At 32.8% G+C, this 26,864-nt stretch overlaps 2 protein-coding genes across 4 annotated transcripts in view; one reads left to right on the forward strand and one right to left on the reverse strand.

Annotated features, from left to right (window-relative positions):
• Positions 1 to 1,064: 1,064 nt before the first annotated feature.
• LOC117683793 (alpha-1,3-mannosyl-glycoprotein 4-beta-N-acetylglucosaminyltransferase C) lies at positions 1,065 to 15,673 on the forward strand. Of its 2 annotated transcripts, none has more exons than XM_066072987.1 (4): positions 1,065 to 1,836; positions 10,690 to 10,793; positions 13,779 to 13,857; positions 14,008 to 15,673. In XM_066072987.1, the coding sequence occupies exons 1-4, from the start codon at positions 1,746 to 1,748 to the stop codon at positions 15,159 to 15,161; spliced, it is 1,428 nt and encodes a 475-aa protein (XP_065929059.1). In that variant the 5' UTR covers positions 1,065 to 1,745; the 3' UTR covers positions 15,162 to 15,673. The 2 variants fall into 2 exon arrangements, with proteins under 2 accessions (XP_065929059.1, XP_034309573.2); XM_034453682.2 differs by lacking the exon at positions 1,065 to 1,836 and adding an exon at positions 6,245 to 7,101 and having other exon boundaries at positions 14,008 to 15,669.
• A 785-nt stretch (positions 15,674 to 16,458) lies between these two features.
• The window catches only part of LOC105320645 (sodium/potassium/calcium exchanger 5), a 31,524-nt gene continuing 21,118 nt past the window's right edge, over positions 16,459 to 26,864 (reverse strand). The window contains exons 5-9 of one of the 2 annotated variants that reach the window (XM_034453678.2): positions 26,002 to 26,102; positions 23,181 to 23,470; positions 22,125 to 22,340; positions 19,545 to 19,646; positions 16,459 to 18,936 (exon numbers count right to left, since the gene is read on the reverse strand). In XM_034453678.2, the coding sequence (XP_034309569.2) occupies positions 18,605 to 18,936; positions 19,545 to 19,646; positions 22,125 to 22,340; positions 23,181 to 23,470; positions 26,002 to 26,102 (1,041 nt within the window). In that variant the 3' untranslated portion in view covers positions 16,459 to 18,604. Of the gene's footprint in view, positions 18,937 to 19,544; positions 19,647 to 22,124; positions 22,341 to 23,180; positions 23,471 to 23,531; positions 23,882 to 26,001; positions 26,103 to 26,864 lie in introns of both variants that reach the window. The other variant, XM_034453677.2, reaches the window with a different exon arrangement.

Raw genomic sequence — 26,864 nt, forward strand, 5'->3', positions numbered from 1 at the left:
ATATATGGCAAAATCTTGAAATATATGAGTTTTACAATATTTATTCAGAGTTCACTTCATAATAAACCCTTTCGAAATAAAATGATACAAGGACTATTGTTCAGGTGAGCGAGTTGTGGCCCATGGGCCTCTTGTTTTTATTTGAGGATAAGAAAGTTACTTCATGTACAGTTACATATCTTTGTGAAAGCCAATTAGAGATTTCGAACTAACGATTTTGAAAAAACGAAGGTACGCCCTGCTTTTGACCCTTTTCATACTCGCTTTTTCACACCAAGTTATATAAGTAAAGCTTTACCCAGGTAAAAATATTATTAATGCATTTACTTTGTGTACAATTAAATCTCCATTCCATGGATAATTCATCATTTCAGAAACACTGTAACATGTGATCTTTTCACTTTCATAAAAAATTTTTTTGATTTTATGCCTATCTGTAACAACTTTGCTTTTCGAAATGTTCGTGCTTTGCCAGAGAAACAACTGTATGTAATATTCATTGTTTTCTTTTCATTATTTTGTTATAATTAGCAAAATCTTTCTGCATTGAGTTAATGGTCTATGACTTCTGGTTTGTATCTTGATAGAAAACATTTGCTTAGGTGTATGTATAATTTGTTTCGAGTAAAAGTCTTTTTCAGTTAACTTCCTTTGTGTATATATTACATCTTGGCAATTATCTCATGATTAAAAACGTATTTTTTCATGTAAATTAGTCCTACATCTTATTTAACCTTTCTTGGATAGGCCTAATCAGTTCAATTTCTAACACCAATGTTAACTTTTAGAACGAGTAAATAATGATATTGTAAAAAAGTCAACCTGAATAAACAAGCATACAGCAGCTTCTACTCCTCTTAAGCTACACTAGCAGATCTTTTACACGTGTATGTAAGTGCATATATATATTTTTTAAAATAACGTTTACTGCATCGTAAGGTGAGAGTTCGCGATTTAAAGTGAGCTCTAATTTCAATGGTACATGTATGTACTTTTCTTTCAAGATGATCCATGCTATGATAAATTGTAATGCATGTATATATTATTTAAATCTTCAATATCGCAATTTCCGCCACCACCTACCTCCATGGAAAAAAATGAAAAAAATGCGAACTCCACGTTTTGCTTCTATATAATCTTTTGGCTTACTAATTAAGTACTAAACAAACTTTTAAAAAATTCAGACTGAGTAAACAATACTTTGGAAGTTCTTGGACTGCAGACTGTTTTAGTAATTTTCCAATATTGGTGCATTTTGAAATTACACTGCTATCTGTACAGGCGCTCTCTGTGTCTCATGATAATCCCCCCATGTAAGCTTGTCCCTTTAACTAACAGCTAAATAATGCAGTTTTCTTGCATGATAGACCGTGGCCAACTGCTTCATTGGACTTTGAGCGATTGTGTTTCAAAACATTCTGCTTTTTACAAAATCTTTCAACGAGAGGCTTCGCCAAAAATTGAATATTGGGAGACAGTGTAATGTACTGCCAATTTAAATTTTGAAGTTGAATCTAAAATGTTTCTTAAAATCGATGAAACAAGCCTCAACTGTGTGCATACACAAGAAAATACGATATGGGGTGTGATGAACCGTTATAGTTTATGAATTTTGTTTGCTTTTAGCAAACAAACACATAGAACCATTTTCTGTGTGATCTCATTTTTGAACAGATGGGTTTTTAATAATATGAAGAAAGCATGAACGTTTGACTTGGAAAATATAGGGACTTTAAACTGTCATCATGAGATCTTTTCAATTGTATGTGATTTTTCTAAGCGTATCTGTAATGACTTTGGTTTTCCATTCCCTCGAGCTTTTTCGGAGACACAACTGTACGTATTTTTCGTTGATTTTAAACTGTTTTCTCTTTTGATTTGATTTTTTTTAGATGTAAATCAGTGCAATATTTTACGACCTCTGTGTCTATATTAAGTAAAATTCTGATAATTTTTTTTTCATTTTGTTTTTAAAATTATACGCTAAACTGTATGCAAAAATAGCGTAATAGAAATAGGGTTTTTTTAAGCAATGGCGGTTAGATCTCTGAAGGTAAAAGTGAAAGTTATAAGTTTCAAACACCAAACTTACAACAATATGTCATGTTAAGGGTCATGGTCACGGTTTATTAAAATTCAAATTTTATTGTAATGTTCACAAATCTTAATTAAGGTATTTCAAAAAATGAGCCAAAATTTTATCGTCATTTGACAAGTTTCAAGTGAGATTCAGAGCTCGCAATTCTTTGTAGTATGCAAACAAAGTTCGAGCCACGTTTTTTTTTACATACATGTATTTTAATATACAGGTAAAATCTTTGTTTTCCATAGATTGTTCTAATTACATGTATTTAAGCAGTTTCTGATGCCGACACTTCTTATTCTGTTTAAGATAACGCATTTTCTATTCAACAACAAACATTGCACGAGTTTTTGTTTACATAAAAAGCTTTTGATTGTAAATTATTTATTTCGCTTTTAAACCGGCGAATGACGGTGAATAATTTCAGTTACCGATTGGAAATATCTTGTTAAACTATGTTAATATGATTTTTATTAATGATCTGCAAAAAAAAATCGGGACCTTGCTACAATGTAGATTATTATACTTGAGTTTACCTAACCAATATGTGGGTATTGGATAAACAAACTTTACATAAAAAAGTTGGGTAATCAATCTAAATGAAAAGCAAGAAATAAAATTATTTTAATCAAACAATTATTTTTTTCCAAAACAAAAGTGTGTAATTAAGCACAAAGTACCTGTGAAAGATAAGCTGCTCTCACTGATAAACAAATCAGTTTGTCTTTACCACTTTTGCTTGAAATTCTTTGTAGGTAGAAAAAGCATATCTAAACACCAAGAAGACTTATTGAAAATTTTAAAAAAGACCACTATGAAGTGAAAACACGTAACTAAGTGAAAAAAAAACCACCATCTACACAAGTTAAATGACTGGACCATTTATTTTCATTTTTTTTAAATGAACAATATTAAATCCGTATTTTGTGCATGTTTCGTTTTCAGGACAAATGTGATAGAACTGTCGTATTCGTTTCACCCGCACGTTTTGCGGACTCTGAAAGATATAAAATAGGTCTAACTAGAAAATTTTAGCGAAAACAAAATTTACAAAACCTTTTGCCTTCAAAAACTAAATTAAATGTTTTTACAAAAGCAAGATGACGTAAGGAGTGAAAAAGTCTACGCTTACCATTACTCCCTGTGTCATATTTAATTACTAATACTGTTGAAATTTGACCTCTGAATTTACAAAAATATCTCAAAGGTAAATTGGAACAAGAAAATTTACACTACGTTTGAGTTTATTGATATTTGTCAACAACACGGCATTTCAAGATTTTTCATTTCACCGAGGGCATTGAATTGTTAAATTAAGTCTATAATCTCAAGTGCTAACAAGGAGTCACAAAAGAGGATTTACATCTTCACGTGTGAAAGCAGAAATTTACATCAATAACCCGGATCAGTCCGATTAAAGCCACCCCTTCTCCTTACACTTGTCGACTGTTAGGAGAAAGGGTGTTTTCATCAGATTGAAGCTACATGTCGAATAAATTATTTCCATGTTTTATCATGTATGTTCCCATGCAATCTGACCAAAATGAGCTGCTATGATTCTCGCGAGCGGTAGCGTATCAGAACGTAATGGTATATTTGTACTTAGATTGTTTCAATTGCAGGTGTTTTTTTTTTATAATAATTATAGATGACTTGTTCAATGCATCTCTATCTTTAGTAGTAAAAAATAAGACAAATGCCTCTGCACAGTGATTTAAGATGATGTTCAGATTTGATGCTTTACATCATAAGCTGTTCTAAGAAAAAATCCAAATATTTAAATGTTAAAATTTGAATATTTTCTATATATTTATACAAAGCTTTCCTTTCAAAAGGAGATAATTATAGTCTAAAAATTGTCACGTCTGTCTCGTCCTCTTGATATGATACATCTGAGTAAAGTAAATGGGAATAAGATTCCAACCAAGAGAAAAAGGTGAGGAAAAAATATACGAATTAAAGTTGGTGTTGAAAATTAGGTAATGTGAGGCACCTAATCTCTTTTTTATGGCTTGACTTATTCAATATTCTTTTACAACAAGATCACAAAACGTTCATGTTTATCATGATCAGAATCATGCATGGAACCGAAATAACTCAATGAAATAAGAAATCTTTTCATTTAAATTCATAGACTGCAATTTCGATTACAACTATGAGTTCTTCAGTCAACATTCACCAAACATCATAGAAGCCATGACCAGTCCACTGTTAGTCAATCCAGCCTTGTGGACAAGGTACATTTACTTATTATATACGTGGACGTTTTTAGTATGTTCACAAACTTCTCCTTAGATCATTAATGCAAAATCAAGAAAAAAATGCCTTGTTTACAAACCTCATAATTTATTAAAAAGAACTGATGTATAGATAATACAACTTTTGTTTCAAAACCAATTATATAAACAAACTAGATTCGATCTCGTTGCGAGCAACAAGTGGGTCTTCCGTCCGTTTTTTGAGAAGATAAGACGATTTTTAGGATAAAATTGTAAATTTACACAAAAAAATAGGGAAATAAAATTGGGCACTCGGGGCTTGATCCCGGGTCGCTTGGGTACTTTTCCATGATTTAACGACTGAGCTTCTCGGACTCTCGCTTCTAGCAGTAATTATCCTTTGAATTTCATTGATTTCACAAACACATTCGAAATAAACCCTCAACCCTCCCCCTTTTTTAGGTGTGCCCTTAGACCTTGACCTTGGTCGTTTGATCTTGACCTCTTAGAACTGATGTGCTATAAGTGTATCAGCAAGATATATAACAGATTCATTTAATGTACAATTAGCTCTTTCGACCCCCTTTCTCCCTATTTTTAGGTTTGACCTTGACCTTTGACCTCTAAGAACTGGTGTATTATAAGTATATGCAACATATATATCAAATTTTGTTATATGTACAATTCGCTCCCCCCCCCCCCCCCCCAAGTTATCCCTTCTTTTGTACAAGAATTGATTTCTAATATGAAAATGACCCTCGATATTTGGACTGGAAATTGTATATTTCTATTTAAAATAATACCTAACAAAGTGTTATAACCGTTTGTCAGAATTTTTTAAAAGTTTGAAACCTTGTCTGCGATTTTACTCCAGACTGCGTTTTAGACTACGCCTCCGAATAAAAATTGTAGCTCCAGTAAAACTCTGTAGAACGAGGCGAAAATTCATGGGATTGTTCCTAACACTTAAATCTAAGTGTTTGTCAAATTTAAAACGAAAGGAACCATATTGAAGAAAGTAATCCATCTCCAGCGGCATCAAGCTATCATTCAGAGAAACGAAATTCCAACGCTCCGATATTTCTATCTAATAAATTCATGCTCGAATTTCACTGAAAATTTGTGTTTACATTTTTATCAGCAGTCTGTGACGATATTTGTTGAAGATCCACGAAAGGTAACTCTTCCTTCCCAGACCCCGTTTTTCAATGTTGTTAGTCGCAACAAGAGTTTGACCTGGGCTGTTGATTTCTTAGTCAACGCTATCCGGCACCATTGTTTACAAGCAGCACTGATTTTTATTAACAAATTGATAAGCATTTGAACCAATCGCTAAGCGCATATGTATTCATAATGCTTCTCAATTCTTTTTTTAAACATTTTCCGGAATGTAAACACGGCGGATCTAAACCATACGGGTGTGTATTGTTTTGCATCGCATCACATTCATTTAATTGACAGCCTATAGAATTTGAAACACGCACCTTTTAAGAGTGGTTAGTGACTGGAATGCAAAGCTAATGGTCGCAGGTTCGATATCCGTCTTGGCCGACTTCGACTTTTGTTTCCTTTTTATATTGAGTTGGAAATTGGTTTTTTTTTATTTACTCTTTAATTATTAAAATTAAACCATTTTTAAGGATGGAAAGGTCTGTAATTGTTCTGTTAGCAATTAGTCTACTAGTTATATATTTACTTCTACTATGTATTATTCCTTTTATTTCTTACAGAAAGTTATAGTTAATTCATAGCTCTATAGAAACAACCAGGCTGATATGTACACGACCCGTTAATCGATTGCGGCTGAAATTGTTAGATGTGAAATTGACACGCCCTGTTTATCGATTGGTCGAAACCTACAGCGACCTTACACAGTTTAATGGTCTCTTTAATGATTTATGCGGAATATGATGGAATATGATGTCTTTCAAATAATGCGTTAATATCAAGAATGTGAAAGACAATACCAAATCTGATATTTCTTGAACTTGAAACATGCCGTGAAAGAAGCTACGCTCAAGTTGGTTTGTAGTTCTCCTAGTTTATCAGTTGGCACAATTAAATATCCAAAGACGTGTTCACATACTTGAGAGAAGATATGTGATTAAATATGAAGATTAAATATCAAAAGAATAGAGGGTCACGCCAAGCTATTTGAAAAAAAAAACCCTGATTTTTTTTATTAAATAACTTGTCACGAATCAGCAAGAATTACACAGCAGTGCGGTCAGTGTCCTTCCTTCTCAAGCTCCTATTGTCAAAGTAATCAATATTTTAAAAAATCTTTTAGCTATTATTAGCTATTACATAGACTATTCATGATTTGATTTTATACATTTTATTATTCGAACCCGGTAAATCATTTTTAAATCGACAAAATTTTTAAAATGATTTTTAAATTAACTGATCAGGTCCCACCGTCGCCAAACTTTTTAAATCACTCAACTCAGTCTTCAACTCAAAGTGAATGAACTTGAGGTCAAAAATCTGACTTGAGGCTGAGTATAGACGGAAGGAAAGTTGGTGACGGTGGGACCAGATTGGATCTGTGTGCGAACACACACACACACACACACACACACACACACACACACACACACACACACACACACACACACACAGTGGATCTAACGTTATTCCTAAAAGAAATTCGTAGTTTTCTCACACCAAGGATATAAATTCAGTTATTACGTAAGATGACAATGACATCATTCCGACTCTTCTCCCTCCGTCTTATATTTGTCGTATTTGTGTTGTTCGTGGTTTTTCAACTTAATGTGCTTCCCGAGAGAAAATACTGTAAGTATTCAGATGCTTCGTCATGTGCTGCAAGTATTGTTATGATCATGAATCTTATTTTTGCCGTGTTTTATTTTTCTTTCTGTTAGATTTGTTTGAATACCTTGGCGTATTTCACATTAAAAATGTTACACAAGGAATGTAAAGATAATGGGGTGGTTTAATCATACTGAAGCTAACTAGATTAAAATATTTTAATGTTTCTTTTTAAGCATGCCCCGATTAAAATATTATTAAAATGATCTGTTATTATCCTCACGAGTGGTACTGTATCAGAACAACTAATTGTACTAAGTTTGTTCCAATGGCAGACATGCTATCATCGATGGGCCTTTCAGGTAATGAATGAACAAAACTTATTCTTTCTTTCAAATCATATCAATATTACATGAGGTACAAAACAAAATTATTTACATATGTATAAACACAAGGTCAATTAAAACAGACATGTAAAGAACATTTCAATTATAAATTTCGAGCCATACCAAAAAACGAAAAAAAAAACCTCAATGGTATCAGTAATCCTTTTATTGAAATTGTGTTTATTCAAGCAAGTCAACAAAACGCCAGCTATGACCAGTCCACTGTTAGTCAATACAGCCTTGTGGACAAAGTACATGTTCTTCTTATATAAATGTGCTTTTTTAGTGTGTGCCCCAACTGCGCAATTTGTCGCTAAAATATCAGTATAAATAAAAGAAAAAAATCACCTATACAAAGCCTTGATTTTATTGAGATAGATGATACATAAATAGAACTAATGTTTTTGTCGAAAATAACTGGATACACAAAATATTTCTTCCGTGTGTCTTTGATGCTTTGATATCAAGAATTTGAAATACAATACGTCGTAAAAGAAGTTAGACATGCTGCGTTTATGCCGCTCGTAGTTTAACCAGTATAATAAGGACACAATTAAATATCCAAAGAACGCTTAATTTATCCCCAAAAAATAATAACAATGGAAATAGCGCACCACGCTGAATTTTTTAAAAGTTAAGATGAATTGTCACAAATCAACAAAAATTACACAGCAGTGCTGACATTCCATTTATCTCCAAGTTACATGTACATATAGTTTAAACTCTTTAAAACAATTGAAAAACTTCCAGACCTGAATTGAAAAGAAGATTCAGAAATTGAACCTGGTGTTACCCTGACTTTTACAGGAATATATCCGTTAGTGGGATTATTTTTATCAATCCTCCTACACCAGGTTATAATTTTATAGAAGTTTTAAATCAAGGTCTATGACGATGTAAACTGATCCGTGTGAAAACACACAATATTCATAGTTAATGTATAGTCTTCCCTCAAAATTGTTTATTTTTTAAACTAGATCAGTTACGTAAGATGACAATGAAATCATCCCGATTTTACTCCCTTTGCCTTATTTGTATCGTATTTGTGTTGTTCATGGCTTTTCAACTTATTGTGTTTTTCAAGAGAAAATACTGTAGTATTCAGGTGCTTAATATTGGGCTGCTGATATAATTGTTGTCCTGATTTTTGGGAGTTGATTTAATCAACTCTCCTATGCAGTTACTCTGGCAAACCGAAAGTGAAACAGTGTTTGGACCTAAGCACAAATCATCACCGCTGACATGACATTTAAGTTCTTGAAAATAACAGAAAAAAATTCGATGTAATGTATGCTGAAGCATTGTTTTTCAAGGAAACTTAACTATAAACACGTTGAAAATAGTCAAATTTTATATACTTCGAACGACGGGGCTCTCTTGCTTGTCGAATATTAACGGAGACAGCCGAGCGTCTAGTTAAACAAGACAAGAGTTCAATATCAATAGTGCTTGGATCCATACAATTTTTAGAATTGTTTCGATGACTAATACATACTAGTAGTTGAAATCTATCTTTAAATATTACACATGATTCATATGGGGTTTCTTGAAATTCTTGTCGGAAAAGTCTAAAAATTCATATTATAACAAGGTGCGTAATTCAAATACAAACTAGAAACTAATTGCCATGCAAGATAAATTGATTTTAAAATAAATGATAATCGATAAAATCAACTCCCGTCAGTACTTCAGTACTTTGATTTTGTTTTGTAATTTCTTTTGTCAGTTTTGCTTAAATATCTTTGCGTATTCTGAATTGAAAAAAGTTCCGCTTTCATTTTATCCATAAAAATTTATATTGCAATTTCAAAAAAAAAAATTATTTTTACCATGCATTTGATCTTTGTATGAACATTTCAAAATGGGTGTACAAAGAACTGCTGTTTTAAATCAGCTTGTATACATTTGCCTATATTTTTTAAAGCGCAAAATCATTTTACGTATGAGATTGTTCTTATCTTTCTTTTGTGCGGGTTCGTGCGTATGAGTTCTGTCATAAAAAGTCCATCTGAACAACTTTATTTTATATTTTGAATAAGCAGGAAATTATATAATGCGTAAATTGAATAGACTAAATAGGACAGGGAAATATACATGTATGTACATACATACACAATATTATCTTAGTTCGACTGTCCACACGTTTTGCAGTCACCGCCTTTGTGTTATCAATACCAATCTTTACAAAATTTATGCCAAAATAAATAACTTTTATTTCCTGCTTATACAAAATCATCTTCTTTAATTAACCAAATACTTTCTGTAAGCTTAATGCTTTAAAGCGCTAAGGATAAGGTTGAACAAGACTCGTAATTCATAATAGCTCCGTCATTCTGGCGGCCTTTATAAAAAGGATAATATTGTGTACACATTGTATCGCTTCATTTATTTTCTTTAAATAGAAACGTGAACTTATAGAATAGAATGAATGATAATGATGTTTCTTAAGTGTCTTAAACACTTTTTTAAAAACAAAAATTCAAGAATTAGGAAAATTTACTTTTACTTGCAGTACATTCTAAGGAATAGATGTATTTGGTATTTTGAACCATCTTAAACAAAGCTTGTTATAAGAGTGTGTTCTTAACGATAACACACGTGTGTTAACGTTGTGCTATATTTGATTGGGTCAAATATTCAAAAATGGGATTACTCATAAAATGTGTTCGATATACTTTTGCAGTTTTACAGAAGCTGCTCACGATACAAGAAAGCCATCTAAAGATCTTTGCTTAACATTTATGTAAAGAACTGCATTATTTATTTATACCTAGTTTCAAACCTTTATCATACTAATACACACATGCATACTTACATTTTCTAGTGTTTTTGTAATAATACTATGAATCGCTTTAATAATGTTTAATCCGATACATGTCATTAATAACTTTTTAATATTTAATCGTACAATTGTTATAAATTATATGTATATACAATGTAAGTAATAAGGAATCTATCTCTTTTGATGTGATGAAATACGGTCGGGCATGATCTTAATCGGGTTTAATTGGATTTGATCACCCCATCTTATTTGTTCATCTCTTATTCCTAAAATAATAATTTCTTATTCCTTAAAAAAAATGACATTAATTTCTTTATATATACAGATATTAGTTTGACACCCCTTTGTTCACATGCCTATGAAAATATTTTCTTTACAATGCGATGACTCGTTTGTGGCCGTTTTTTTTTAAAACTAGTGACAATTTGTATTTGTTCAATATAGATACGCATCGAGGTTGTACCGGTCCCTCTCGATCGTCAGATGTAATTGACAAAATCCGGAGTGGAATTGCCAAAAAGGTTACATACAAAGACTATCTAGATAGGGTAAGTGATGATTAACATGTTCCAAGCTTTATCTATGTTGGTTATAGAAATTTGATATGTAACAAACAAAAACATTCAGAATTTAAGCTCCACATACGGCATACCTTATACTTTGAATTAACGTAGTCACATATATGTTGCAACTGTCTTTTTTCTTCAATTTTAATTTTATGGATTAAAAATGGATAATAAATAAAATGAATGTAGGAAGATTCCAAAAATGTCTAAAATATGTTTCATAAAAACACGCTGCGAAGGCTGCGTGAGTATTTCAGCGTGTATTGGCTATCTACCGCCCAATGGCGCATCGAAATAAAGAAGAAAAATGACTGTAACCAAAATATATTCTATCAAGAATGTATTAAAGGAACAACTAATGCGTACTCTTTATGTGTTCTTTTATTTAAAAACAAGACAAGAAATACGAACTGGAGCTGTTATGTTTCCTTTCGTTTGTCTGAAAAAGACAGACGGACGAACAGACAGACGGACGCCAGACAAATTATAATGGGAAAACTTCACTTTAAGGTTCATACCTTGTTAGCCCAACCCCTCTCCTTTAAAATTTGCACAGGCCATTAACAATATTAGATAAGAATTTATATTTTGTAACAAAAAAAGTTGATAAAAGTATTATACTTATTTGGGAAAATATCATAGCTTAATTTATACATATCATTAACAAAACTTGATAAGAATCAATATTTTGTAACGATTAATTGTTGGTGGAGGGATGAATATTTATTTGAAAGAAGTCATGGCATGATTTACTTGTATAGGAATTTTAAGAGAAATAAATCCTCTTTTATGAAAACCAAATACATGTACATGTATTTGTTAGCTTTGTAAGAGAGAAGTCTGCATTTTTTTGTATATATAATTTTGGTTGACTTATGATAGCGGCTTCTAAAACTTTAATATATTAACAATTATAGCATTTATATATGTCTTGAATTTTTTTTAAATAATACTAACTCATTTTTCACAAGTGGGTGGTCATCACACACGGACGCTGTCAAATAATTTAAAACGTACATTTCTGACTTTAATTTAAAATCAACACCTGAAAATGATAATCCGATCTTATTTTAATAATTTTATTTAAGGTCCGTGTCCCATGCTGCTTTTCAGTCAGTCTGCGCAGGTCAAAGTGAGAACAGCTATTTAATACCGTTGGATTGAATAATTTTATTCATAACCAGAGACTAGTTTATTGAAATTGATTTTTAAATATATATATAAGAAGGATAAGATTTTGTGTGTTTCCCTACCTTGAAATTTTTCATGTCTGCGAAAGAGATCTAAAATATTAAAATATCTGCTATTTTTGTACTTGGTTGTGATGGATTTCAAAATGTAGTTCTTTTTTAGGTCTGGCCAACTATTTAGAATTGCCTCAACTTGAGGCAATATCTCACATAAATTGGTAATGTTTCATACATACATTTTTTTTTTTAACAAGTGGTTTAAAAAATCAAAAAATGCCATACCCCACACCCCAAAGTGAAGGCTGCAAATTTCATAACTATGGCTAAACGTCTATTTGTCTGATAAAAGAGCATTGGTGTCTAGAAGAAGAGGCTGTTATTAAAACGTTTGCTGCTTGCTGGAGTCAGCCAGTGTTCATTGTCATTCCCGCTTAGATCAATGTAGCCAGTGTTTATTGAGCCCTGGCTGCTCGGTCCACTGTTTATTGCATTGTCCGCTTAGATCAGCCATGTGTTTATTGCCCCTCCCGCTTGGATCACTTCCGGTTATGTGTTGAACTGAAAGTTTGTTGTCTTTTCTGTTTGGATCAGCCCGGTCCAAAGACAGATGGCATATCCTGGACTTCAACGCAGGAAATGCCCTGATTCGCGATAGTGTGACGGGCGAAGCCCATCTATTGAATGTAATGTTCGCCCCATGTTTTGACACCATGTAACTTGAGCTATTATCAGAATGTATGTATCGACAAATAAAACTTGTGTTTGTTTTTATTATTTATTCAAGTAATTATACAGAGTAAGCTCCAGGGGATAGATCAATGTTTAGTGCCTTACCCGTTTGAATCAGCTGAGACCAGTGTTTATTGTCCTGTCTGCTCAGATTAGCCAAGTATTTATTGTCCTTCCCGCTGGATCAACTCAGTGTTTCTTGCCCTGGCCGCTCGGTTCAGTCCAGTGTTTTTCATGTCCGCTCACTTGAATTTACTCACTTTTTATGGTTCTATTGTTCTACCTGCTTGAATCAGACCCAGGTAATTTGTTGTACTGCAGGTATCTGTCCAACGTTTATTGACTTGCTTGTTTGGATGTTTGTTGTATTTTGGAGATCAGTCTGGAGTTTTTATTTCTTATTCAGAGTTATTGCAGTGGTGCATGACAGAATATTCATTTTTTAATTTAATACACCCCAAGATGAAAAAAGGATGTTGCTTCATTGTATATACCCATTTTATTTGCAAATTTTTACAATGGTTTGTTCAGATATTGTTTTGATGTGATGATTGATTCAAAATATGTTAATAAATTAACTATCTTGTTTCATAATCGAAAAAGTACGTGAGTGTTGCCTATGGCAAAGATTTATAATCTAGGACATTTTTAAATTAATTTCTTCATTCAATGTAAAATCATTTAGTTGTTAGAGGGACGTGTATGAGGGACGAAAATGTAACCTTTCGTTTCCCAGCATCTCATTATAAAACAACACATTTTAGACGATATACATTTAAGTGATTTGATCTTTAAAATATCATATCAAGACCTATCTTTAAATCAAGTTGTTAAAATGAAGTGTTTTAATGTCTTTGAATAAACGAAGTATTTTAATCATTTTGACCGTGTATAACGCAAATTAAAAGGAAGATATTATATTTTTACAATTCTGATATTAAAAAACAATACTTAAAATCAAAAATTTTGAACTGTTGATATGTTTAAAATATCAATATGTTCCCGTTACATAAATCAAATGACTTTGTTTTCTTTTTTATTTTAACAGCCCTCTTCAGATCTTACAACATTTCAAGAAGACTGGAAGGTGGAGGCCACACTATTCAATAAATTCCCAAAGGAAAAAAGTAGGTCATTTTCACTTACCATTGAGCAAAACGGGTACTAAAAAACAAATGATTGTTCTGCAAAATAAATTTTGCTGAATGAATATTTTTTTAATATGATGAGGATGAGGATGTTTCGTCTGATGATTAAAATGTAGCAAATAATTGTAGGGTTCCTCACTCTAGGAATTCCAACAGTCCGAAGAGTAGATGACGAGTATATAATGGACACAATTGAATCTTTAGTGAACAACACACAGCCAGAGGAACTTAAAGATATCTATATTGTGATTTTTCTGGCAGATTTCAATGAGACTTGGATAGAAGACATTAGTAGAAGATTAAATAAATCTTATCCACAACTCATTTCATCAGAAACTTTAGTCGTGATTCGCTCCTGGAAATCATTTTATCCTAGCCTGGAGAATCTTAATCATACGTATAACGATAACTACAACAAACGGAAATGGCGCTCCAAGCAAAATGTTGACTATGCATTCATATTCTTATACTGTCAGCATTTGTCCACATACTACATGCAAATGGAGGATGATATCTACACGATACCCAATTATCTTGATGTAGTCAAGGATTATATATCTACGATGAACTTTCCATGGACATGTTTAGAGTTTTCAGAACTTGGGTTTATAGGTAAACTTTATCATTCATATGATCTTGAAAAGCTAGCTAAGATGGTGTTGTTATTTTATGAAGAACAGCCCTGTGACTTTACATACTTATATTTTAATACTTTAATGTTACAATTCCAACGGTATATACATCGTCCAACTATTTTCCAACATGTTGGCTTAAAATCTTCGCTTCCTGGGAAAGTCCAACCGTTGAAAGACAGATTTTTTGACAACTTGGAGAAAACATATCAAGGAGATAATCCACCCGCAAAACTGTATACCAACTTCCTAGTCCAATCGCAAAACACCCCCGAGTCGGCCTACTACCAAGAGCCTGGCTATTTTTGGAGTCACAGGAATGGAAAAGCGGGCGATTGGTTTACTGTAGTTTTCGATGATCCCCAAAGGGTTGGAAAGATAATTGTAGAAACAGGATCACGGGAACACCCTCTCGACAGGATTCAACATGGCAAATTGCAGGCTAGCCTTAGTTTGGTAAAAATTGATAAATCTGAACCGAAATGCACAAATAATATAATTCTTGGACACTTCAAAGACGGGTTAATAAAAGTTAGCAATTTAACATCAGTTGTAGGACCTTTTAAAATACACTGTATAAGTATAATTCTCACCGCCAATCAGGACTGGTGGGTCATTATCAAAGAAATTGCTGTATTTCTTGCTGATTGAAATTTTGTTATTATATACTGATTAAAATTTATTTACTGACACTGTCATTTTATATAATATCAGTCTATTAGACGATTTACAAGTAAACCTTGAGCATTAACACATTTTCGTAAATGTACAGTAAAAACTTCTTTACCAATTCCAAATCTGATACTTGTACGAGTATCGAAGACATGTTAAAGACGAAAGATACACATGTACCTATCATAATTTAGTTTTTAAGATCACAAGTTTATTTTTTATCCTTGTTTTAAATATAAAAAAAGATGAAGTAAGGAACACATCGTCAGTCTGAGCCTCCTTCAAAGCAACTTTCCTAACAAGAATGCTTGAAACTAAAGATAATATCATAATAAAATTACATGTAGTTTTGTAAAAGTTACATAAAGATTTTTGCTTTATATTCATTTATAAAGAAACAGGTTCGAAATGTTTTATATTTTAAACGCATGGCCATTTTTTTGTAAGGAAAACAGCGTTTTTCTGACTTTAACTGCGCAAATTAACATCAATGCTAATTAAATAATTAATCTATTGTTTGTCAGAAATAAAAAGGGTCGAATTAAATTTTATCAGCCAAATGGTATATAAACTTATTTACTAGTATCTGGCCCCAGGATCATGAAGCAAACTTAGACTTAAGTCAAAACTTGTAAACTGCCTTAATTTCTCCTGATGGAAAACACTGACAAAATTGGAATGCTATTAAAAGGGTCTTGATAACATGTTTTTAAGTACAACTTTAAATTGTCATATTAAGATAAACAATTATTTTATAACTTATTGAAATTTTGACTTAAGTCTTAAATTGCTTCATGATCCCGGGGCCTGGTCTGGATGGATTCTAGCGTAAAACACACCAACAAATAAGTAATTGCAATACTTGTGTTTTATAATTCATATTTTGTAAGGCAATGTTTACAGTTACGGTTCTGTCCAATGGACAGTATCAATTGTATTTCATTTTTATCTCAAAGACCGTGTTTGGGTTTAGAAGTTTCTTGACTTTTTCATTCCATTCATCAACAAAAGAGCAATTATTTAGCTTGCGTAGATAGCCAAGTGATTAACACGCTGGGTGCGCACTGTTAAGGAATGAGTACCGCAAGTCTAAAGTTCAAATCCATTGCGGACAGAAAATGAAGCCCCATTTAGGTCAATTTTTCTGTCTCTTCGCGGGTCACACTAGTTAGATAAAAAGTGGTTCGCACGAGAGAAAAGGGTTACATGTAACTAATTTATATCACTGGATATTTCAATTACATCAGGTTTTAAATAAAATGAACAAAATCTGTGATGGTATTTTAATCTTTTATTCTGATACTGTAAATCACAAGTGCATTTCTGATTGAATCAGAGAAGACAAAAATGAGGGTTACTACTGGTCCAGTTTTGGCACTCCATCGCATATAAAGACAAGAATCATTCCAATTTCCCTTCACCAAATATACTGTGAAATCATGTTCTGTTTCCATTGAATTCGTTGGGCTAAATTTTCCTGGATTTCGTTGGTACCTCTGATATATGATTTTACAAATTTCCAACAAATTACGAAATATATCTTCGTTCATTTTACGGACAAGCAAAACTACGATATAATTTCCCATTTGACAATCCACAAAAATTAGCACCCCATGAATTTAAATGATTTCACAGTATAGATTGGTAGATCCAAATCACAAATTTAAATGAGGAACATGAACACATCTCATTCACACACAATGTTAACAATATTAAGAGATCAGGGATAACAATAGAATCGGTAATCACTCAAACAACATTGAACTAATCCAACTCTACCCAAAAGTCTTGTCCATTTTCATTTTGATTAAGAAAACATGTACACAAACTTCTCTCTTATACATCAAAGTAAATTAAACAGTTTTAAGATACGCGTTTTCATATAGTTCTTAAAAGCATAATTTTTGAAAATATGAAAATTGACTCATAGCATCATATTATTACATTAACATAAAAAGTTTATTTTTGAGAGAATATAGTATTCACTTTGCGTTTCATTCATTATTACAAATGTAGTTAGGGTTTAAGTGGCAAGAAACAAATCATTAATAAATTTGCATGTGAACATTAGCACAAAGTTGTGCTTTCGGACACTTGATATATAACGTCTTCTTTTCTTAAATCTAAATCGCGGAATACTTCATTTGGGTGTATTCATATATTGTCATATCACAGAAAATAATCATATCTACACAGATTGCATCGCACATAACTTTCTTCTTTGATTGCTGATATATTATAAAGTACATATACATGTATTTATTAAAATAAAATATTGTAAGAATAAACTATGACGTATATAGAACAACTTAATAAAGGGGGAGGGCTTACAAAAACACTTTGCCTGTTGCCCAATCCCAATTTGCTTGTACATGATAAATTACTTTTTAAATTAACTATGTTATATTAAACGTTATGATTTTTTTTTTAAACTTAGACACAAAAAAATCAATTGATTTGGACTAGCTATAAACTAACTATAAACGAACAACCTGATTTAAGATATACACACTCATTATATATATAAATATCTAATACCATTGCAATTGTCCATTGCAATCTTCAACAACTTTTTTTTTTTTTTACAAAACTCAACAATTATAACATTATAAGCACAAAAGGGAAAGAATGATATATAGGTATTTGTTTACTTATTGAAAAATAAAATAGATGTATGCTCATTACGTACTATGTAATGCGCATGTGTAAAGGAATGTGGAGTTACTCTATATGTTTTAAATATAATTATGATATAGTGTCAAAATTTATTAATAATACGAACAGGTAATTCGTTAAAACTTGTTTGAAAATTCGTCACAATAGTCAATGCTGTTTTGAATTGCATTGTTTTTTAATACAAAAATAAAACAGAACTCCTTGTATGTACAATGTATATAATATAACTTCGTCCAATATTTTATCAAATTTTATTTAGACAGTTCAACTGTTCTTATGCCCCTTTGTTAAAAACTTGATATCTCGAATAAAATTAAGCTGCATTCTTATCACTTTCTATAACATAATAACATGTAGTTATGACTTTAAGTTTCAATCCACGATAGGTAAGAAGTGAATCGGAGAGATTAATTTCATTAATCAATATCACTGTGCTTTTATTTTTTCCCAGAGGCAATATAATCTCATTTAATGTATTGCACTGATTACGACATACTTGTTCATAAATAGATTTGTAAGAGGAAATGCAACTCTAATAGTTCCACAAAAAATAGTTCCGACTAAGACTTTACTGGGTATTTAAACATACACTAATAAAAACACGCAGACTTATTCTGTACTAAATCTCCAATCTTATTACACTCAACCTGGACATAAACAGACTATGAACTGACTTAGCTTTTTTTTTATTTTGGAAATGTTTTGGCCCCTATTTATACAAGGGCAAAATGTACCTATTCCTTATATCAATCTCTCGGGCAATAATTGGAAATATTGAAATTTCCGAACACATTCAACTCGTACAGACAGGAGAAGATAATCACTACCACGTACACGAATAAACAAATCACTCCAAACTTTTTGTCGAGCCGCCATCTTGTCAAAAACATGGCGACCAGTAGGAATACGACTGTCGATAGGAGAGTAATGGCGGAGTAGGTCAGACCCTCGCTTTGAATCTTAATGGGGGCTCCGTCCTCCAAAGCCAGGGACTTCAACAGCCAGGGAAACCCGAGACACATTAAAATGTCAAACACATTGCTTCCAATGGAGTTCGATACGGCCATGTCACCTAAACCTAAAACGATTAAGGCGTTAGAATAAACTAAAGGTGGTAAAAATTAAATACAATTACATTTTTTTTCATTTACTTAATATTCTATTTTCATTTAATTGTGATCGATAAGTATTATATTGTAATTTTTTGATTTAACAATATTACGGGTTTAACAGCCGCCAAATCTCATAAAATAAAATATATGGCTCATAATTTTACAATATAAAACGCTTATGACATTTTGGTAAATGGTCAATATTTTAAAATATACATTTCGATATTTATGGGCTAATCACTATCACGTAAAATTTAAAAAGAGAGTAGATGATGCGCTTTTCTTCCACCACCGAGCTCCCTCTTAAAATTTTACCTAGTATTTAGATCTTAGACTTACTTTCTTATAATATAACCCACTTTTACATTCACTGATTTGATTAAACAAATGTGTTAATTCAGTGTTTCCTCTCTTTTCTTTTTGTTTTTCAAATCTGTCGATTGAAAATCTGCTATCACTGAATATGTATAAAAAAATAGCTGAATATTAAGTGACTTTCTTATTACATTAGGATGAAAGTGGGTTATATTCTAATGATATGTTATATGATATGATTTACGTAATTTAGACCTACCATCCCTGGCTACAAAAAGACTCGACAGACAGTCTGGTACACTGGTTCCTGCTGCTAGTAAAGTCAGACCCATAACGGTCTCCGGAATTTCTAGGGCGTCACCTAAAAAAAGAAATATTTGAAGATAAATTTTCATTTGACGTTGATATTGATTTTATGTTACAGAAGCAGTCTAAGTTTGCGTTGGGGTGTTAATAATAAATTTGTAAGCTTAATTGTATAAAATAAATTGTACAATGTACGTTCCAGAATAACTTTCCTGCAGAAGTTATTTCGCTTTTCATGCGAATGGAAACGAAAACAAAAGCAATTTAAAAGGATTTGATTGTCATATATATTACCATACTAAAAAAATGTACTTTGTACTTATAAATACATATTTAATTTAATCAGTGCATCAAGTAAATTCTTAAATGATTTATATCACTAAAAACCTTTTCATTGAACCATGCATGTTACTTTATAACTTTTCATAGACAGAAGCCTTTTTTTATTGTTAAAAGGATATTTTAGTTATAATCTAGAGAGATAAAAAATCAATACAAGATTTCGTTATCCAAAATTTTAAAATGGTCCTTAATATTCTCTCTCTCTCTCTCTCTCTCTCATTCATTCATTCATTATGGATGATTCATAAAATATAACTCAGTAAATATTACACAAGTACAGTGGTTGTACAGAGGAGTATCGACCTTCATCATCAAACTTTCACTACAAGTTACCTCCCTCATCATTTATTAAAAAAATTTCCGTCTAAGAAAAAAAATCACAAAAACATAAAGATAAATTATGTTTTCTTAGGAATTCAACATGTCAACGCCGTAGACCATGATTTTCTGGTGTATAAATAAATGTTCGATCGTATTTGAGTAGTTTATCAGGAAAAAATGTCATAAAAATAGCTATTTTGAACAGATGCAGATTTCTGATAGATTTGTTATCTTGTTTACATTGTGTCAGCGCCTGATGCTTTGATTTATCAAGTCTGCAATATCGACCGAAGAATCAAAGACGATTAGGCGAATTCTGATTTCGTTTGAGATATAAAAGCAAATCGATAACTGCAGAAAAAACAGCTATAAAAAGATATGCTAAAAAGGTCTCTAAATTGGTACTGTATCGATCACAACAAGTCTTTAAGGCATAGAAGGGCAAAATAAATGGAGAAAATCGTTCTCAATGACGTCATCGGTTGTTAGTGGTGTACATGCGCGACACTAACATCCTGGTTCCATGTCCGTTGCCAAGGGCAAAGATTTTAATGACCAATTAAAAAAAAGCTTTTTGTTCCGCAACACAGCTGTTATCAAGGGGCTTAGATAAGATTTTCAAAGCAAAAGAGAGAGAGAGAGAGAGAGAGAGAGAGAGAGAGAGAGAGAGAGAGAGAGAGAGAGAGAGAGAGAGAGAGAGAGAGACTGAGAGAAACAGACAAAAAGAAATCTATTTCAACATCAATGTACACTAATTTTATGCATTTATAAACATATTCGTCGACCAATAAATAACTACGTTCTTTAAGATTATCGAGAGAATAATGTATTTATGCAGGATAGGGATATATGAAATATTCAGAGTACAAAAATCATATTAAACTCTTGTACAAAATGTGATAATTTAATGATAAACTTATAACTACTTTTTAGAATATTGTGTATAAAAATGCCATGTCCTACACTGAAAAAAATTATGAATGAATTTTTACGTCATTATTTTGTGGTTAATTCCCTAGTTACCAAATGTATGCTAAATGTTCAATTCCCCTTAAACATGTATATACCTATTGTTGCATCCAGTTTTGGGATATTATTTATGAAAGTAGTCATATTGCAGATTTAATTTGATAAATAATATAAGTCAGAAAGGACACTAAATATGATATTGTGATAGACGAAATTCAAGTTCGGGGTTTTCTCTGCTTATCTTCGTATATATTTAAAAGAATAAGCATAGAAAACATCCGTCAAGAACATCATAAAATGATACATATGTAATATCAGAAAGAATACAATACCATATTATTCCGAAATTGGATCACGTTTGATAGGAAATCTTTGGTTTAAAAAAAATCACAACCCAAAATGCATTGCATAAATACGTGTCCAAAACAACCCTTAAGATTTTATATTCATTAATTATTAAAATATAAGTTATAGTGACTTCTAATAAACTTTGCTAAAGTTCACTTAGATCAATGCTGTAATCTAAAACTTACAACAGAAGAAAATACAACGCTATCTTGTTACATTGTAATACTTCAAATTGATGGGAAGCGACTACCGTTTTGAACAAAATATTAATATCCAATGATGTTAATAGTTTTACCGAGATCTTTCGGAAAGGTCCTAGCAGCTGCGATTGTATGTGTTTTCGGAAAGACCTGAGAAGTTGCAATTATAGTGATTGAAGGTGTTTTGCGAGATCTGCCGGAAAGACCCAAAAAGTTGCTATTGCGATGAGAGATGTTGTACGAGCTCTGCCGACAAGGCCCGAGAAATTGCAATTGCGGTTAAATCTACATGTATCTAAATTCCGAACTCTTCCGGAAAGACCCGAAAGGATCCGATTGGTGTGAACACTTACCAGCCACCGTGACCATCCACACCATGATGTAGGACAGGCCGGCGATCCACGCTATAGACATCACAAAGGTCACTGGGTACGTCTTGTGCCATCTGCCCGGGCGGCGACAGTCGGGAATCGTCACGAAGAACAGAGCGTGCATTGGAATCATGGCCACCCAGAAGATCCGCTTCAGGAACGTGTCGGGAATCTGCCACGGCGACTCGTATTCTTTAGCTGGAACAAAGAAGATTAAAGAAAAATTAACAGGAGGGCTTTGACTGTCGATAGAGATGATGCATGTATTCTACAAACAATTTTCAAACATGTACATGTATCTCCAAACCAAACAGGCAAAACCAGTTGCGACCAAAAAGAATTTGTTCTTGTTAGAGATAAGCTTAGCAATAAAACGAATGGGACTTTCCAAAAGTTTTCAAGCAATAAAAGTGTTTCCCTGAAAACAAAATACGTTTTACTGAATACCACTATATTTTGCACTATTATACATGTATAAAATTATTCGCCATGACTTTCACTGTGTAGAACAGGGATTTTCGTACATTTCAACTTTCATTAGTGGTAGGTAACGCATCGTAAAGCCAATGTGTATATGTGGGAGAACGTGCGTGAAGCATTAATTTCATAATATTCATAGGTTCAAACGAGTAAATGTAATGTGAGCAGGTGGTTGGGAAAACTTCAGACAAAGACTTTTATACTTTGTGCGCTGTACTTCTTCACTGTGATCACAAGCCTGACTTTTCTCTGTCAACACAATGTACGTATGTGCTAGTCACACATAAAAAATTCAAGTTTAACGGCTTTACAATAGGGATTGGCGGTACGTGTCGTGAAGACGCCATAGATGTGTGTGAGTACTGCAATGATAAATTGCCGAACGCCTTGAGGTTTGCAAAACAAGTTTTCTTTCCAAAAACACGCATATTTATATCATGGCATTTAAATGCTGTGTGCAATTTGTTTATTTGGCGCAAGTGCAAAAGAGTTTTTTGGAGGGGGGGGGGGGGGGGGTTCTAGCAGACGAATGGAACCAGAAACGCTCTAAAGTCTTACACTCCTTATGACCGGTGCTTTTTTCAAGCGATCTATTGCCCTGGCTATTGAAGGAGGATTCAATTTCTTTCGGAATGGTATTATGGTCAACGGAACCCGACCTATCGACTTTTTCTGATTCCAAAAGCGCCTGCCTTTCGTTTTGCTCGGGAAGGGTGCGGGAGTGATCCCCAATTCGGCCTCCAGACAGAGTGTGTAGATACTGATAGAAGAACTGCTCCAACCTCTTATTGAAGTACATCACAACAATGTACAAAATGTACATCAAGAACAAAACAAGACTCTCGTACCTAAAGAATACAAAATAAAAAAAAAAACAAGCATTAGTGATTCTGTATTGAGGGAACTTACAATCTTTATGGCCTTCGGCCGGGTGGTACTCTTTCTCGTCCCCCTCGCTGCTTTTCTCTTCGCTGCTACTACACTCTTCCTCCTCGTTTTTCACACTGAAGGTCGTCTCGTCGTCAGCTTTTGGGGACGAAGGGGTGGTGCCATTAGCACTCGACTTTGGGTTCTCATAATACAGCGGTTTGGCAGCCTCGGTCTGGTTCGAGTTGTGGTCCTCGTGCCTGTGCTTATGGGCATGTTTTCGATTTTTGATTTTCTTAAGGAGTCCCTCCATGAACGGTTCAATGGATTTGTTAAAATACATCAAAATGATGTAGATTACGTACATGCAAACCAGAACAAGTCCTTCATACCTGAAATGAAGCTGTTCGTCAAATATGGAACAAAAAATTACCTTCTTCTCAAAGCTGAAACAATCTTTTTTTTTTCGCGACAAAAAAAAAGGTCGTAATTGTTTTCAAAAGGAGAAGTGAACCATTGCATGCAAATTAGTATTCTGTGATTCTAAGTACGATGTAATGGCTAGCTTAAGTGACACAAAAAAGTAAGATTGTGTTTCAGGTTGTAACACAGCATAAGATTGTTCGTGTTAGTAAACTTACAACAAAGGATACCGATGGATGTACTCTAATTTGCTGACATTATATATTTATTGTAAATGTAAATATAATAGTGTATAGACCCCGTGAACGTTATAAATTGAGAGCAGCTGAAATAGATTCTTCTGATCCACTCAGACCCTTTTTTGTTATCAAAGAGAATCGATTATCTATAAGAATTCTTTTGTTGTGAGCAAAAAGATGCAATTTTGAATGTGCAAAACAGACAAAAGAACTAGGTTCAAACACATTTTTCCCCGACTCTAATTACATGTATTGGCTTTGTCTCTCTGAAAAAACAAGAAAGGTCTTTGTATAACACATAAGCTGAAGGGATTAACATATTTCCGGGAAAACATGTGAAGAGCATCTCTAATTACATTGCCATGGTTACCACATAACTAATGAGTAAAACATGGAGAAAAAAACAAGGTCAAAATATGTTCTAGTAATTGATTTCAGTGTATGTTTCTTGTCTTCGAAACTTGGCGCTTTTGTCTATTGAAAAATGTACATTGCACAAAAAATTCTTTGCAAGTTTGTTTTCTCTGAGAAAGATGTATTATTCCATGTTTTTTTTTTTGGTAAACACTTGTATTGTAATCACTTTGTAACGTTTAGTGTTATAGATAAGGAGTTGAAATTTTTTACAAGCTACAAGAATTGTTTTGTGTTGAAAAATTTCAAGGTGAGGCCATCTTTCAAGGCTGAACAAGCAAGTTCTCTGTTTTATGAAACAACGAACAATAGATTTATCCTGATCTTCAAATGTATAAGACTCTCCACTTAAAATTGTAGAGGAATGTAACATAGCTTTTGCCAAGGTTGTTCGTCTTTACTACTGCCATGCATCAGTCTATACAAACATTAAACGGCTTAACTGCAATTATCACATTTTTGCACATTTTAATCAAAACACGACTATTTCATATGTAGCTCAGTTTTACTATAATTACTGGTAACACGTAAAAATTGATCAAAAGCCGCACTTCTGTTGGGTTATCGAGTCTGGCTTACCCTACATTAATTTGATGAGCCTAGATTTCTTTTAAGTAGTATTGAAGAAATTGTCGGGCAATTTCAATTTGATCCATCCGATGTGTATTTATACGTTCAAAGAGTTTAAGTGATATAGATCTAGAGTATCTTGGTCAAATCGAGCATTAAAGCGACTGCGCTTTTTTCTGTATAAAGTTGATCTGTTGCTTTACCAAGGATAAGTACAGATGTACCGAGTATTTTCCTGTTCTTAATCAATAATTCATTATACTTATTTCGAAGGCCGTGGCATTTATTTTACGATGTTAGAAACGCTAATTGAAAAATAAAACTCATACTTTAGTCGTACTTGCAAGCACCTGTACGGCCTATAACTGCCACTGTTGTGTTAATACAATAGACACAAATCAGTGCGTTTGTTGCATTAATTTCGTAACCCAACCTGGGTAAGTTATCGAGACTGATGGGGTTTTATTTTCTTCTTGCTCTGATAACCGTTGTTCCTCTAATAACATTTGCATAATTTATGCATGAAAAACGTAAGAAAGTTGTTGGACGAGCTGAGAACTACAGAAATAAGTCGAGTATGATTTGTTGACAAGGTCCAAGAGACCATAAACTGAAAAAAGACATAATTATCAGAACTAAACTCAAGTTTTAGATTTTGAATATTTTTGTAATTAAAAAAAAAGATAGAAAAGTTGCAAGTTTGTATTGTTTACAAATGCAAAACATTCACGACAATGTAAATTATATTTCATTTTAAAATGACTTCATATATACTAAGTTTCAGTTTATGGTCAAGAGACCTGATTTACAGAACAACAAATGCTGGTGCAAACCAAAACTGACGTGATAAATAAACTGGTACCCACCATTGAACTTCGTTGTCGTATATGGTAATGATAAGAGCTGCAACAGACAGGAGGTAGTAAAGCGAATCACGAAGGACCGGGTACCAGGTTAACCGCACGATCTACAAAAAACAGAAAAAACTCTTAAATGCAAACTTTAAGATTTTTTTTTCCGTATTTGTCCGTTGATTTTCAATGTGCATTTAAGCACATGACTGGATATTTAGTTTGTTTATTTATTTTATTTCAAAATTTCCTGTAATATCATATGTTTATGTACATGTATGCAATTGTCTAGATATCCGTTACCATAATAAGAAGTCATAATTGTTACTAGTAGGTCATTTGAAGATCTGAATCGCCATACATCACTGATAATAGTGATATGTTAGTCTTTTTATGACACGAGCTTCCGTTTACATATCATGTCGATCAAATTATAATCACTGTTCGATATGATCCATCGTTTTGGGATTTTTTAAGGGGGGTGGGGGGGGGGGGGTTCTGCTAATATTTCACATTCAGCTGAAAAGCCATATCAGTAAACTGATTCTGAATGAATGTCATATTTAACCAATACATTCATTCATGATGGATGGATGGATGGATGGATGGATGGATGGATAAATAGATAGATAGATAGATAGATAGATAGATAGATAGATAGATAGATAGATAGATAGATAGATAGATAGATAGATAGATAGATAGATAGATAGATAAACATTGACTTTTGGTCTTTAATTAACCTTTCTAGACAGACAGGCAAAGTGACAGATGGTATCAAATCAAAGACCTGAACTTTCATATTGATTCCTTGTATACGAAAAGAAACATTAACTTAACAACTATAACCCCAATAGAACCATATTCACTGGAACCTT

Source organism: Magallana gigas, chromosome 10 (assembly GCF_963853765.1).
Source record: "Magallana gigas chromosome 10, xbMagGiga1.1, whole genome shotgun sequence".
Taxonomy (NCBI): domain Eukaryota; kingdom Metazoa; phylum Mollusca; class Bivalvia; order Ostreida; family Ostreidae; genus Magallana; species Magallana gigas.